Below are 15,909 nucleotides of genomic sequence, written 5' to 3'. Positions count from 1 at the left end.
GCTTGAACAATTATTTCAAAAACTTAGTTCATTTTAAGCTAGACTCGACTATCTTATTAAACAAACTTGAATATCCTAAAACTCGACTCGACTTATTTACCGTCCTAAAGCCAGCCATGTTGTTCCTTCTTTGTTATATTCCTTATAATTGAAGAGCAATGGATAGCTTTTTGTTATCCAGTGAGTTGATAATTTAACTCACATCAAACTATCAAAAATCACTAAGCTGATAATTTGACTAATTTTAATATTTGTTTTAATATTTTAAAATAAAATAAATTGAATATAAAATTAAGAGGAAGGAGATTAAAAAATGAAATTAAATAAATGTTGAATTAAAATAGATAGCATGGTAAAGAATATTAGGTTGAAATGTTTCATATTGATTTCATATTTTATTTTATTTATTGAAAAGGTGCAGGTTTTCAAAAGGTGCGTTCGTTCTACGCTGGCAATCCGATCGTATTCTTCCGCTTTATTAATTGGCCTCCGTCCGGTGCAGACGCGAACAAGGAAGAAAGATCAACGAGTGGTACAGGATGCAGATATTCGTCAAGACTCTTACGGGGAAGACGATCACCCTCGAGGTCGAGAGCAGCGACACCATCGACAACGTCAAAGCCAAGATCCAGGTCTTTGCCCCCTTCTTTCTCTTCTTCAATTCAACAATATGTGTTCGCCAGGGTTTGACTAGGGTTTTAACAGGAGTGTTTCCTTCATTTTCCATCATTCCATTTATTTTCCGTCTCATATTAACAGTTGATTTGGGCATTATTTTCTCATATGTTTCGTTGTGGAATTAATTTTCTTCTGGGAATTTTAGGCTTTCGTTAACTCTTCAAAACTCATCATTTGTTATATTTTTCTCGGTTTTACGCTGTAATGACTATTTTTTCCAGTCATCTGGATTTGTGAATATCTCATTCTTGTAAAGACTATTGATTTGTTGCTCGATTGGCAATGTCGATTGCCTTCTGCTGCAGGACAAAGAGGGAATACCCCCAGACCAGCAGAGGTTAATCTTTGCTGGGAAACAACTGGAAGATGGCCGAACCCTTGCTGATTACAACATTCAGAAAGAATCGACTCTTCACCTTGTGCTCAGGCTTAGAGGTGGGATGATGATTAAGGTGAAGACGCTAACAGGGAAGGAAATCGAGATTGACATTGAACCCACTGATACTATTGACAGGATCAAGGAGAGGGTAGAAGAGAAAGAAGGAATTCCACCTATACAACAGAGGTGTTCTTTATGTTTAATTTTTTGTATTATTGGATTTTACCTTTATGAGCTTCCCAATTTTCTCTAAATCAACCATCTTTTTGTGTGTCTTGGGTAGATAATTGAATTCTCTCGTGAAGGGCAAAACTCTCTCCCTTTCCCTGCTTTAGTAGATAGAGTTATATAATTCAGAAATTGTTTATGAATAACAAACATTCTGTACTAGACCGGCTAGATGATGATAACATCTGTAGATTGTCGGAAGTAGCATGTATATATGGAAAGGAAGTAATACCACTTCCTGCTATTGACCCTTTTCCTATACATTGTTACTCATCTCCTTTATATCTAAATAAAGTCTTTCTTTTCTTACTCTATTTAATAGTGATGTTATAGGAACTGTTTACTTGGAGAGAAATGAGTGGAAATAGGTAGATGCAAACTTGGGTTATTTCTTGTGGCCGCTAGGGCATCCAATGACTCTTGCGCATTCTTTTTAACCAATAGACTCTCTCTCTCTCTCTCTCTCATTCAGATCTTAAGTCATTACTTATCGTGCCCAATTATAGGTGCACTATCATCTGATCTTCAGCTTCTATATCTTATCTGTGCTATATTTTTGAAAGTTGTACTTCTTCAAGATGAACTTTTGTTGTATTTCTATTGAAACAACAACAATAAAGTTCTGCACTAATCTGGCTATGACTACCACCGTGATTGTAGTCCCAAGAGTGATTAGCTATTTTATCCTCTGCATTTAGCATGTGACCTTGTCAATAGGTATGTACCCCTTTTTTCTTTGATTTGGTTATGATACATTCTTCCATACATCGTAATTGTATTATCTACTTATATTATTGAATAGTTGATATAACTTTTCTATAAAGTTTTTTTAGTGAGACTTAAATATATACAGCACAGCATCTCCCTTAATTAGTAATAATATTACATAATCAAACTGTATGAACTTGGAAATTCTTTTTCCTAAAACAATTGGCATATCAGGCTTCTCGCTTCATCAAACTACATTCAAGAAGTAACAGAACAACATATTACTAAATGGGACAATGAAATTAATGGTTCCTACATCATAACAAATATTGTTGGTTGCTGCAAATCTGCAATGCCATTTGCATATATGACAGATTAACATTACCATCAACCAATTGCACTTCTCATCAACCATTGGCTGCTGCTGCTGCTTTTTCCTTTTATGGACAAACTAATCACTACCAAAGATTTGTTACATTGGATTTTAAAGATGGTGATATAGATATGATCAAAGATGACCAATAGATTTCCTAGTGAATCAATTTTTGGCATAAAGGATGACTAAATAAATTTTTACTCGTCATAGAAAGAGATTAAAGTTTGATATTACATGGAATAATCTTAGAACTTGATGGAGAAATAAAGATTTTTGCCATCGATCTCAAATAGTTGAGACAATGCTTATTGTTTTGGTTGTTGTGTATTTGATTGTGAGTTGTAGATAATAATATAATATCTTGATTTCCACGGAAACATTTTTTAAAAACTATCAACCTTTTGTCCTTAATATTAATATATATTCCGGCTTATCATTTTCCTCTTTTGCTTCTCTCCTTTGCCAGCTCATCCTTGTTGACCATTTTTTACCTAGAGCTGAACCAATGCTTTACATTTACATTTACTCTTGTTCAAAGCTGAGACCACATATCATGTCCAAATTTATATGGTACAATTTTTTGTTACCATATGTGACTTCCTCTACTGGCACATTTCTGTTTTTCATGATATCTCTTTTCTCCATGAATAATAACTTTTTTTCTGACTCGATTGTATCCATGCTGTGACTTCCAAGTTTGTTTTCTTGATTATTCTTATTTCTTTGCCTAAAAATGTCATGTACACGTTGTTTGTTGAAAGGAAAAAAAAAAAACACTGTAGTCCCATAAAGTACAAAGAACCAAAAAAGCTTCATACTTTCCTGGGGCCTGTGATTTCTATATAGAATAAATCGATTCTTGTCCAGGAATCACTATATACTATCCCATCGATCTTGTAGCCAATGTTTGCCATCTGCAATCTTAAGTATATTATATTGCAGTCAATGGCTAGCTACTAAATGTTTAATGGTATGGCATGTAACTTATGTAAATTCTATTCTGAGCTAAAATATACCTTGCATTTGACTCATATGCAGGCTGATCTATGCGGGCAAGCAACTGGCTGACGACAAGACTGCTAAGGAATACAACATTGAGGGAGGCTCTGTTCTTCATCTTGTGCTTGCTCTCAGGGGTGGTCGATACTAGATTTTGATCCCAGCAGATTCTACTGGTCCTGAAGTGTTCTACAACGCTAAATCTGCACTGAGCATTGTTCTTCTTAGCACCAGACCATCATTGGTCTGGTTGAATTCTACAGCTGCTTTGTGTCGAGCAGTAAGAGCATTCAGAAGATCTTGAAATATTGTGCAACTTTGAATTCTTGATGGTGTATTTATAAATTGAATTTGCTTTATCAGAGGATGTTAAATTATCAAAAAATTCTAGCAATTTCAATTTTGATTACGATTCTCAATTTTATATATATATATATATAATTCATCAATGTCCCAAGAGTGACTAGTAATTGGCCTCTTTTGGTTTTCGTTATTTCATCAATGTTTCTTTAAACCATTCATGTGAACTGTAACTAGCTGCTCAGGCCTCAGGTGAGATAGATTACGGGGGAAAACAAGAACATAAAACTGAGTCACTCTTGGGACATTGATGAATTACAACTTGTGTTTGTAGTCTCCCCAGCTGGTCTCGAAATTGTGATTGCATCCAAAAGCTAGCATTCGAGGTCAATTTTCCTCAAATCCTCCACGACAGAAATCCCGGACATGCACCGGAGCTTTCGAACTGGTGGCCAACTCTGCTACGGCATAAACTTCGAGATCACGGCAGACAACGTCGCCATGCTCCGGTGCGCAGCAGATCACCTCGAGATGACAACAGACTACTCGGCTAGGAATCTAGTAAGCAGAACAGAGGCTTACTTGGAGGAGGTCGCACTGTCTAGTCTCTCGGCTGTAGTCACCGTGCTCCACAGAGCAGAGAGCCTTCTTTCCGCGTCGGAGAAGGTGAAGTTAGCGAGCCGGTGCCTGGATAGAGCTGTGCAAAAACATTGGAAAATCAAAAATCCGACCGGAACCGATAGCTTACTAGTTCCGATTTAACGGTTAACCGGTTCTGGTTAACCGGTTTTTACCGTTTTACCGGTTGGTTCCCAGTTTAGAATTTTTTTTACCGGTTTAGCCAGTAAATCGGTAAAATAGGAACCAATCGATTTTCTTTGGAGAGCCCAATACCCCACTCCAATGCTTCGGCCTACATTCATATAAAGATGAACAAAAAACAAAAGCATTTGGAATAAACCTTAAAGCTCCCAGTTGAAGATGAGTTCTATTATATTGCTCTGATCGTGTCTCCACCAGCTTGCATTTGCCACTACTTCATGGTTACGCGGTTAGCTTTTTAATGAAAAAATGTTGAACTGTGTAGATTAATACTCCAACCTATTTTAAGGAAGAAAATTGTTAAATTTAACATAATAGCACTATTGAAAAGTAAATCCAGGGAGCGACAATATCTTTATATGATCTTCCGTTTGTCTATAGCATATAATACAACAGAGTGTTTGTGATAAATTCATGAAAGATTTCTATGATGACAGGAAGGAGAAATTAAGTTAACAAAACAAAGATACGAAGCAGTTAACTCTTATCTTCTTCCCTGATGGCTATTGAAGCGTGATACATAAAGTTCATGAGAAGAATTTCTAGCTTCTGGATCTAAATTCTGTGCTAGTGCAACAAAATAACCAATTAGCACAGCAGCTGGAACCGGTTCTCGTTTGGAACCGGTAGAATCTGTAAGGATATCGGTTGATTAATCGATTCTATATAAAATATGGTAAATCAGAATTAATCAGAACCGATAAACCGATTAACCGACCAATTGAACAGGCTCAGCAGGGACGTGGTGGCGCTCATGACGTGCAACCACAGGCTGAGCCAGATGGGTTCGTCTTCCACGACTAGGCGGAGGCATTCCATCTCTTGACTTTGTGGCTTCTTTATTCTTCAGAAATATGTGCTCATGTATTTATTCTTGTGGTAAATATAAATAAATGTATCCTCTTCTACTCCACCTCTCTGTGGATTATAGAACCCTACTAGCTACTTAGTTATAATGCGCGCTTTCAAGTTGTTCGTATAATTTTTCTTCGAAGACATCTAGGAGGTTGTAATAATGGTATAATTATTACAATCCAAAAGAAGCTACCATGTCATGTTTCTTAGTACATGGAAAGAGCCAAGAAGTTTGATTTAAGCCATCCTGTCTCAGTTGCTCAATCTCGAATCTCTCACCTCCGATCCTTATGGAGCCATTTGACATTGTCCAGTCACTGTTCTTTGCCTTCATAGACCCTGATTCACCTGAGGATGAAGAAAAGCTAGATCCTGATTCTGAAGCATGTGATGCACTCGTCTTCTTCCTTTGAGTTCTTTGGCTTCCAGTGGCGAGTGTCAGCTCCAGGTCACTCCCTTCATCAGCATCAAGCGTTAGTTCTTCCTTTGAGTTACTGAAAACTGGTTGTTTCCAGGACTCGCGATCTTGTTTGGCATCTCTCATCAATTCCTTCTGAATTCGGTACAAACGGTGGAGTTCCTCGACCTGGATCAGACAGATGAAATGGAAAATCTCAAATTTTATGATGCTTTCTTCGTCGAACAGAGGTCTAATCAGATGAACCATGTCCTACCTGTTGTCTGAAAGTTTCTTCCTGCTTCAACATCACCATTTTCATCGACATGTTTTCTTTCTCATACTGCTCGACAAATCCCTCCATTGTCTCTCTTTGTTTAGATTTGATTGAAATCAGCTACTACTGGAATTCTGCAAAATAAGATTTTTTTTTTTTTAACAACTGAAAATTTCAATAAATTGGGTGAAATCTTCTAAACTCGATAATATAGAATTCTGCTGTGTATGAAATTGACTAACTTCAAAAATAAAAAAGAATTTTTTAAAATCAATTTTGTTATTTTTCATTAAGATTTTGCTTTTTTTAGGTGGCTATGTCAGGGTTCGATAAAAAAAAGGTAAGATCTGAGAAACCTGAGAAAGTGACAAGTATCAAACAAACAATCTCTTGCAAACAATTTGACCAATTGAGAACTAAAACTATCTGTCAAGTAAGGCATAAAAATTATAATCCTCAAAACAAAAGTAATTTATTTTTGAAGGATTCTTCTTTTCTTTCTAGTCCCAAACAAGCAAGAAAAGGGACAAAAGTTCACTTGGCAGAATTTAAGAAACTGACAGTTTTAAAAGCTAACTTCCTCAGAGAAAAGGAAGAGCGATATGAAGAAGTTAAGAACTCAATAATTCCACAAGAAATTGGAGTAAGAAATCTTCACCTGAGTTCCTCTGTCACGTTTACTCTGAGCACAACTTCCTCAACCTGAAGCCAGAACTTGCTCAGAATAATAACCTGAACACCCCAATCTGCCAAGGCAGATGGAAGATTTAAAGATTCTCCTCACAGACTCTCACCAGAATATTTTAATGGCCACGGCTTCTCAAGTTCTCATATGAGCATGCCTAACAAATCCAAATGCCTTGGCCAAGTGCAGTTCAAGTATATATCAAAGGAAAGATGCCTCAGACAGAGTCAGGAAAGGATAAATAATAATAAAATAAACAGAGGAAAACTACAGAACTACCCCCAATAAATAAATAAATAAATATTCAAAACACCAGCTAAATCTGCCATGGCTGTTCACATGGACCCTGGAGGAGACAAAAATCATCAAATCAACAGTTGTCTCAGCGTGTATTTTAATACTATTCTTTATTACTTGATAATCTAGGCAATTGATGGGAGTAGCTAGGTTTTGTTTTTTTTAAGACCAGATTTAGCTTAGTTGTACTTGGTGATATGACATTATGCTTTGAGAAGAATCCTTGAATTCTTAATGGGTTTAGATCTGAAGTAGGACTTTGATTATGATTATTTGCTGTTTGTCAGACAATAATTTGCTTATAGGATCTGCTTCCAGTATTAGCTTCAATAACGTCAACGAACACAAAAGTCTAGCCCATGCCTTTTGCTTAAATATATTGATCATCCAACTATCCAGGCATATATATGATTACGTGAAGAGGTGTGTTCATTGTTGGAAGGATGATCCATAGGATGATCATGGAGATGTGGGGCTTTAACGGGATAATTCTTAGTTTTATCCTTATACATGGAATTATTCTTCTAGGTGGCATAATCCTAGCTAACTGGATTAGGATTTAGTTCGGAAAAAGAATTAGTTTTTATTTTCTCTAATAAATTATATAAACTAGTTTTGTTTTGTCTTTTCTGTTCTTCGAATTCGAAAGGGATCAGGATGACGAAGAGATCCGAATACAGACAAGAACTAATCAATGGGAAAGACAAGTTCCCATGTCACTCTCTGCTAATTCGCATATTTCTTTTCGCATTGTCTCTTTGTCATCGTGTTTCACACGGACAGGAGGAGTCAAATGGTAGGTATTCAAACTTATTTAATAAGGTAATTTAACTGGAAATTAAGTTAAGTTGATCCGAATTTAAAATAAATTAAATCTTTAAAATAATTACTCAATCTTGGTTTACTTTAATTTTTACGAGTTAGAGCTTGTTTAAAATTTGACTTTAACTTAGTTCATTTAAATATTATTGGACTCTCAATTCAAATTTAGCTTGAGCTTGATTCGAGTTTAGTTTGTTTATTTGATTGCTTAAAACTTTTACTTGTTTGATTGGTTATTGAGCTTCATAATTCAAACTTATTTATTTATTTTTTATTTATTTAGTATGTATCGTGAATATTAATATGGTTCGTGAATATTATTCACAAACGTAGTTCATGAACATTAATGAGCTAAACTCATATATGTTTAAGTTTGTTTGTTTAGTTTAACGAGTTGTTCAAAGATAGATCCACTACCTTAGCAGTCCCACGGATATGGAAGGAGGTATATGTAGGTACACTTTAACGAGTTGTTCAAGCTTATGTATTTAATTGATCTTGTATATATTAAATGAACATAAACAAATTCTTACTAAGGCAAACACCAAGCTTGCTCACAAACATTTGGTTCATTTATAACCCTATCCACGCAACGTCACAGCACTAGCGATAAGCCCTCTTTCTTGTCTCCGCCGATCCTCAACCACACATGAGCACCGACGACAACTCTCCCATTGCACCCCTCCCCCCCTCCCAATCTTTACTCCTTCCTTCTCCTCTCCTTCATGGCTCGATGAATGACGACAGCATCGCTGGATTTGATTCTAGAATTGGTAAGGGGAGCACTGTGTGTCTGTGCAATGCCCCTCTGCTTCTCGATCTTCCTTCTACACTCGGCGGTGGCTGTCACCTACGACGTGCTCATGATGTTCTACCTCAATGAGATCTCGGTGATCAACCATGTTCGGGAAATAGCACAGCGGCTTCAAGGCTCCACACTACACGACTAGCTACTGATCTAGACCTTTGACTCCTTCACTAGCCTCCTCTTCGCCATCGGCCTCTTCCTCTTCATGATCGCCTAAATCATGCCTTCCAAATCTTCTTTGTCAAAGGATGTATCCCCCACCATACCGCCATGGCCCTCTAGTGCCTCTACTTTGAGCACCACCTCGAAGATCTTGCTCATGACTGGCCCCTCTAAATCACCGCTCCTCATCATTCGGTCCGTCAATCCTGTGCGCCACTCGACTCTAACGATCCTAATCCAACCCCTTGTTCAACCCTGTTCGGCCCCTCCAACCCGATGTCTCTCCCAAGCCCAAATATCTAGCTGGTCAATAGCACGTAGACTAATATAATATATGGAACAACATGGTCAACGTAGTGTGATCCAACAAGATCTCCCACATTACCAGATATAGGTGATGTAATCCTTTGATATGGTGATGGAATACCCTCTTTACCGAGATATGACATCTTGTCAGAAGCACACTGCCCTCTCTAACAGCCCAAGATATAAAAGGAGGCCCGCCCTTGCAGGCCAAGGTACGTGCACACATGCTCAAATACAGGGCATATGCCTCTTGCTGTATTTCCACATTTTACTATTCTTCTCCATTTCTCTCCGTTGGAGACTGACTTAAATGTCAAAGTGGATGAGTCGGGCATCTCTCGACCTCCATTTTAACCCTCCTCCCTCGCTCTTCTACTTCTCACAGACTCTCCAGACAATTGATCCCTCCTTGTAGTGCTCAACAAAGCTCTTCTCTTCAGCTATACAGGCATCTTGACAGCCTCACCTTCCTCCTAGTCGTCACGACTTCATCAATATCAATAGATATCTCATCGGTCGACGATCTCAGGTGTGATCAAATTGACGTCGTCTGTGAGAACGTACACTTGAACTGAGATGGATGACACCAAAAAAAACTCCTCACCATCACCATAACTTCAGAGGATTTCGATAAACACATCAACGCCATAGTGTAGAAGCAAGAAAATGGAATTACTTGGGCATCATTTTCGTTCAAACGTTGTGCTAGAAGCTCATGAGTCTTTATCCCAGCAAGATCCATATTCTCCAAATACTCGATTGGTGTGGGAGATCCAAAATTCAACAAATTCCATACTTGAAGTTTGTATATATCCCGACCTATCGATCAATACAATTTTTAGTGTTCACCTTTATTATCGCATCTGGCTTCCTATTATATTCTCTCCCCTACTCCTTGGGTATTCGGGAGTCGAGGGATTGAGTTGTTCTCTCTCTTTCAGTAGGATCGAGTTTTATTGTATTCTTTCCTTGACTCCGTAGATATTCGAGAGTCGAGGAATCAAACTATTCTCTACTTGACTTGGTGGTCATTCGGGAATCAAGGAATCAAAATATTCTCTCTCAAAGGGATTGAGCATATTATTTTCTCTCTCCAACTCCGTGGACATTCGAGGATCGAGGGATTAAGCTATTTTCTCCCTCGGTAGGATCGAGTCATTCTCTCCCTTAGTGGGATTGAGCATATTATTTTCTCTCCCCAACTTCATGGGCATTTGAGAGTTGAGCGATCGAACTATTCTCTCCCTCAACAGAATCGAGTCATTCTCTCCCCCAACAGGATCAAATCTTATTATTTTCTCTTCTCGACTCCATGGAGCTATTCTCTCCATGGGCTTGGGAGTGGAGAGATCGAGTTATTATCTCCTTCAGCGAGATCGAGTATTATTATATTCTCTCTCCAACTTCATGGGCATTATGGAGTCAAGGGATTGAGTTATTCTCTCCCACAGCATGATCAAGTTATACTTTCCCTAGGCGGGATTGGGTCTTATTATATTCTCTTACTGACTCCGTGGTCATTTGAAAGTCGAGGGATTAAGTTATTCTCTCCCTCAGCAGGATTGAGCCTGATGTCGCAAACTACAAGTTCATGATCATTGTTAAGTAATAAAAAGTATCGATCCCACGAGGACTAGAGATTGAGTATCGATCTATGATGTGAAATCAGTTATCTACAGAAAGTCTTGAGAAAATAGAGAAATCACGAGGAAAATTTTCTAGAGAGAAATCTGATGTTATGAAGCGATCCTAGGACTTCAGTTTCACCACAATGATGGTAGACACCCTAACCTATATTTGGTTTCCTAATTCTCATTAGTTGTTCTCATAGGTAGACAATCCCAATTAATCGATATAATTTTTTGGAACTATGTTGGTGTATCCATCCAAACATGACTTCTACTTTCAAGGCGACATTGCTGAAGAATCATTTTCTCATGGAGGCTCCTATCATGATGTCCCATAGTTTTCAAGTTGTCTTCCCTTGCTATGTGACGCTGAATCGAGGCAGACCCATTAAGCTTCTTGATTAATTGCCTAGGGAATCCTATGGTAACCTAGACTACTTTCATGACCGACCTTCCACATCTCTGTATTCTATGGGTCAAAGAATTGGGTTCACTTTTCAGTCATTCTCCACGCCCCTTGGGATATGAAAACACGATTTTGACGTTGAGTTCATGTATGCACAGTAGAGCAAGACCACAAACAATCAAATCATATAATAAAGAAATGTAAATATATCAAACTATAAAAAAAATAAAACATCTACATGTCAAAGGGCTACTCCCTAATCTTAGAATCAAAAGCACTACTCCATGAACATAGAGTTATAGTAATAAGACATAGTAAATAAGCATTTTCAATCCAAATTCTAGAGAGAAAAAAAAAAGAAAGACTTATTCTATAAAGCATAGATCGTCTCTAGGCTGCTCCTCCAACTCCAACATGGACCAGAACGTCTCTTGTTCCTTGGGACGACTCTCCTAGGGTTCCTTGTCACCAAAGAACCCCTCCCCCTTCTTCCATGAGCATATAGGGGATCATTTTATAGTCTCCCTATCCCTTAGGACAGAAAGGAACTTCCAAAGATACCGATTTGGGAATTCTGCGACAGGGCGACATGACTATGTAAAAAACACATGGTTGACCATGTCTTTTTTGTGTCCTCAATAGAAATGGGACACGGTTGTGTAAAAAATATATGGTCGGACCATATCTTTCTTTGTGGGTTTAGTTGGAAAAAGACACTGTCATATGAAAAACACACAGTCGGGCCATGCGTTTTTCTATGGCTTTGGCTAGAAAAAAGCATGACCATGAGAAAAAACACATGGTCAAGCCATGTTTTTTTCTGTGGCCTCAGCTGAAATGAGACATGGTCATGTGTAAAACACATGATCAATCCGTGTATAGCTCTGAAAAGCCCAGGTCACTCTGTCTTCTCTCCCTTTCATTCCAAGCTAGAGAGTGTTCTTTGCTTTATGTCTTCGTTACAAGGCTCTTTTAATTCCATTTTAGCTTCCATTCTTTGTCCTATCAATGAAAAAGTACAAGATTAAATCTCCGAATAACAAAAAGAAAAATAATACTAAAAGGGAATAAATTATGCAATGCATGCTCCTAAAATGTCACAAGATGAGTGCAATTAAATACTAAAAAATATATATAGGAAATACACTCATTCATCAAAATCCCTTAGAGTTAAACCTTTACTTGTCCTCAAGTAAAAATTGATGTCTAGCAAAATGTGCATGAATAACGTCTCTGGTCCCTAGAAAGTTCACCTAGACTGATCGAGTAATAGAATTATAAAGCTAATGTGTGCAAATAACTTCACCAAGTTCATCAAGTTGATCATTGTGCAATGTACGTAACCTGACTGATCCCGTCTGGAAGTTGTGAGAGACTAACTGCCAGTGAGGTGTTGTTGGTGTTGACCAGAAAAAGACTTCGATCTAAAAACCAGGAGAAGGGGGTGAGTTGTCTCCATCATCGGAAGAGCCTACAAAGAGTAAAAGAGCAAAGGAGGAGTTAGAATGAAGACCGGGCTACCCCGACCTTCCACTCCAACACTTAAGTCAGTTTTCGATGATGTCAAGAATGAACAAGATGAACAGTACAAGAGCCTAATATTGTAGATTAGTGTATGTAGTAAGGAGTCTCTTTTTCTTTCATATCTTGGTCTACAGGGTAGGAAATTTTATAGGAGAGTCATGTCTAGACAAAAGATGTCAGAGGATCATGTTACCTATGTCTAGCTAGATGTTAGAGGGTCATGTCCATAAAAAGTGTCAGAGGGTCATGTTACCCATGTTTAGGTGTCAGTAGATGAGATAAAGGGTTGATGGACCCCAATGGTCTAACAAGCCTTTGATGTCTCGGCTCAGCTTTGCTCTGGTTGGTTCAGTTATGCTCTATTAGGCAATTGGTTGGTTTGGCTTTGCTCTGCTAGGCAGACTGGTCATCTCGACTCAGCTTTATCAAGCAGACTGATCGCTTTAGCTCTGCTTTGTCAAGCAAACTAGTCAGCTCAATTTTGCTCTGCATCAGCTCGGGCAGGCAGACTGGTTGACTTGGCTCTGCTCTATAAGGAAGATTGGTTAGTTCAGCCAAGCAGATTGGTCGGTTCAACCAGAAAGAATGGTGGATCGGCTAGGAAGAGTGGTAGTTCAGCCTTGGCGGATCAGCTAGTCGGGTTAGTCGGGAAGAGATGGTCATTGACCTCCCTTGACTTTATCACAACTCAACCTATCGATTTGACCTTCCTTGCCCTCATGGAAGCTCTTCCTACTCTTCATATCACTAGTCTCCCCTTTAAATTTAGTTGAAGGAGGTGTAAGTCTGACTGATTAGACAGTCTATTGTTCAGTCAAATTACTCCCGACTAGCTGGACTAAGCTTGGATAGAACTTGATTAATTTTTTATGATAGACTTTTATAAATTGAAGTTGACTGATAAAAAAATGAGATATATATTTTTAAAATATAAAATTCAAGTTCCATATTTATCTATGAGATGACTTGAGTCGATAATCTCAAGCTGTCAAGCAGGAGGGATGAGTTGCTTAGGACGACTGAGCTGCCAATTAGAGCTTGGAGATTGGAGGCATGATGTATCCTGAATGCATAGGATCATTGTGCTAGAGGGGGTGAATGGAGCTTGTGACTTTTCACGTTCATTTAAAACTCAGAGTAAAACATAGCATAATACATAAATAATGGAAGTAACAACAACACTAACAAATTTATTTTTACTTGGTTTAGAGCATTTGACGACTCCTACTCCAAGGTCCACGATCATCGATAGGGATGACAATTTTCCCTGCAAATTCGAGGCCCCGCGGGAAAAATCTGAAACGAAGATGGGGATCCCCAATTTTTTCGAGGATGGGGCGGGTTCGGGGCAAGTATGCGAATACCATCCTCATCCCCGAACCCGCCCCAAATATTATTATTATTAATAAATAATAATAATATTTTTTTTAAAAAGTATTAATAATAGTGTTAATATTAATATTAAATTTTTTGAAAATATTAATAATATGATTATTATTATTATTATTGATAGTAATATTAATATTATCATTAATAATAATGATAAACTAATCATAATAATAATATAAATTAAATTTGGGGATGGGGGATGGGATGGGGATTTGATCCCGGTGGGTTTGGGTTCAGGGAATCCCCAAACCTGAAAAAATGAGGATGGGGTGGGGATGGGGATGACAAATCCGTCCCCGACCCGCTCCATTGTCATCCTTAATCGTCAATCACTTTCATTGGGCAATTACTAATAGCATGAACAAGATTATAAATTTGAAGTACAATATCTATAAAATAAAGTTACTAACAATAAAGAGAATTAGCAAAAATTCAATCATCGATTGTTGGAGCAGCGTTTTGGCATCATAGAGTCATTTTCAGAGCGGTGCGCAAGAGCGAAAGTTGTTCGAATTGTTGATCTTAAGCTGCTGGTCTAACCCTCTTTTTATAGCCCATCCGAGCACCTGGATCCCCTCCCGGGCGCCTCGAGTGTGTTAATGTGATGAGCTCTCGTCGAAACTTCATCCTAAAATTTTATCCATGTCCGAGCACCCAGACAACCTCTGGGCGCTTGTACCACTGACTTGGGTTGGCTAGTCGAAGCGTGCCACCGTAGAATGAAGATGAACTTTTGCAAATCTGAGTGCCTAGACCCTTCTAGGCGCTTGGACCATCCAAGTGCCCCGACAGCCACCCCGGTGCTCCTCTTCGCTACTAACTCGGGCGCCTGGAGCAACTCTAAGCACTCGAACATCTTGGCGCTCGAACGTCCAAGCGCCCGAACTTCCGGGTGCTTGGACAAGCTGCGGGTGCCTAGAGCCTTGTTTTCCAGCCACCAACTTTCTGCAAGATAAGGTTAGCATAAGCACAAATAATATATAAAGTAGAATCATTTTGACAGTCTTTGGACTATCCAATCTTGACTTTGAGTTTCGTCAAACTCTAGGTCGAACTGACGCCTATTGTTCCCTCTATGAGCAGCACTTCCTCACCTACTCCTCTCAAGAAAGTTTACCTATTATCAAGCTGGTTCTCCAAACCATTTAAACTTTTACTCAGCATTTGACACTTCAGAACTTTCACCTAGTGTCCTCGACCCTAGGATTTCTCGCCTGGTGTCCGTGACCCCCAGGACTTTCACCTAGTGTGCTCCTTAGGATTTTACCTGGCGTCCTCAACCTACCAAGACTTTGCCCAGTTCTCTAGGCCAGGACTTCATTGTCTAGCCGCAACTAAGACTTTCCACCTACCTAGTGTCAACTAGGACTTCTTTGCCTAGCCTCAACTAGGACTTTCACTTTGCCTAAAATCAATTAGGACTTTCCTGCATACTCAGCTAGATTTGTTAGATCACAACACATATTAACTTTGAACCTTTGTCAAATATTAAAACATAAGTTTGATTAGTTGGTGCTCCAGCACCAACAAAATGCCTTGGAGATTGGAGGCACAGTGTTTGACCCAATGTCAGTCCGGTTTGAACTTCCTGCTTGATAATGAGATATTTTAGAATTTGAATGCTAAAATTCAAGTTCATACTTATCTTGAGATGGCTTGAGCCGATGATCTCAAACCGTCAAGTAGGGATGGATGAGGTATGGCGCCAAATTTGAAGAGTGGCGGATTGGTAAGGAAGAGTGGTGAGTTGGCCAAGAAGAGTAGCGGGTCGGCCAGGAAGAGTGGCGGGCTAGCCAAGAAGAATGGTGTGTTCGCCAGAAAGAGTGATGGATCGGCTGAGAAAAGTGGCGGGTTGACCTTGAA

At 38.8% G+C, this 15,909-nt stretch overlaps 2 protein-coding genes across 2 annotated transcripts; one reads left to right on the top strand and one right to left on the bottom strand.

The window, feature by feature from the left end:
* The first annotated feature begins 433 nt into the window (after positions 1-433).
* Positions 434-3,777, top strand: LOC122034769 (ubiquitin-NEDD8-like protein RUB2). The gene is made up of 3 exons (XM_042594111.1): positions 434-632; positions 984-1,243; positions 3,408-3,777. Exons 1-3 carry the CDS (start codon positions 540-542, stop codon positions 3,517-3,519), a joined length of 465 nt encoding a protein of 154 aa, XP_042450045.1. The 5' UTR covers positions 434-539; the 3' UTR covers positions 3,520-3,777.
* A 1,683-nt stretch (positions 3,778-5,460) lies between these two features.
* Positions 5,461-6,893, bottom strand: LOC122034767. Its single transcript, XM_042594110.1, has 3 exons — positions 6,678-6,893; positions 6,020-6,153; positions 5,461-5,931 (listed from the first exon to the last, which is right to left on the bottom strand). The coding sequence occupies exons 2-3, from the start codon at positions 6,104-6,106 to the stop codon at positions 5,518-5,520; spliced, it is 501 nt and encodes a 166-aa protein (XP_042450044.1). The 5' UTR covers positions 6,107-6,153; positions 6,678-6,893; the 3' UTR covers positions 5,461-5,517.
* Positions 6,894-15,909: the final 9,016 nt, after the last annotated feature.

The sequence above is a fragment of the Zingiber officinale genome, chromosome 11B (genome assembly GCF_018446385.1).
Source record: "Zingiber officinale cultivar Zhangliang chromosome 11B, Zo_v1.1, whole genome shotgun sequence".
Classification (NCBI taxonomy): Eukaryota; Viridiplantae; Streptophyta; class Magnoliopsida; order Zingiberales; family Zingiberaceae; genus Zingiber; species Zingiber officinale.
This window is presented reverse-complemented; position numbering and strand designations above follow the sequence as displayed.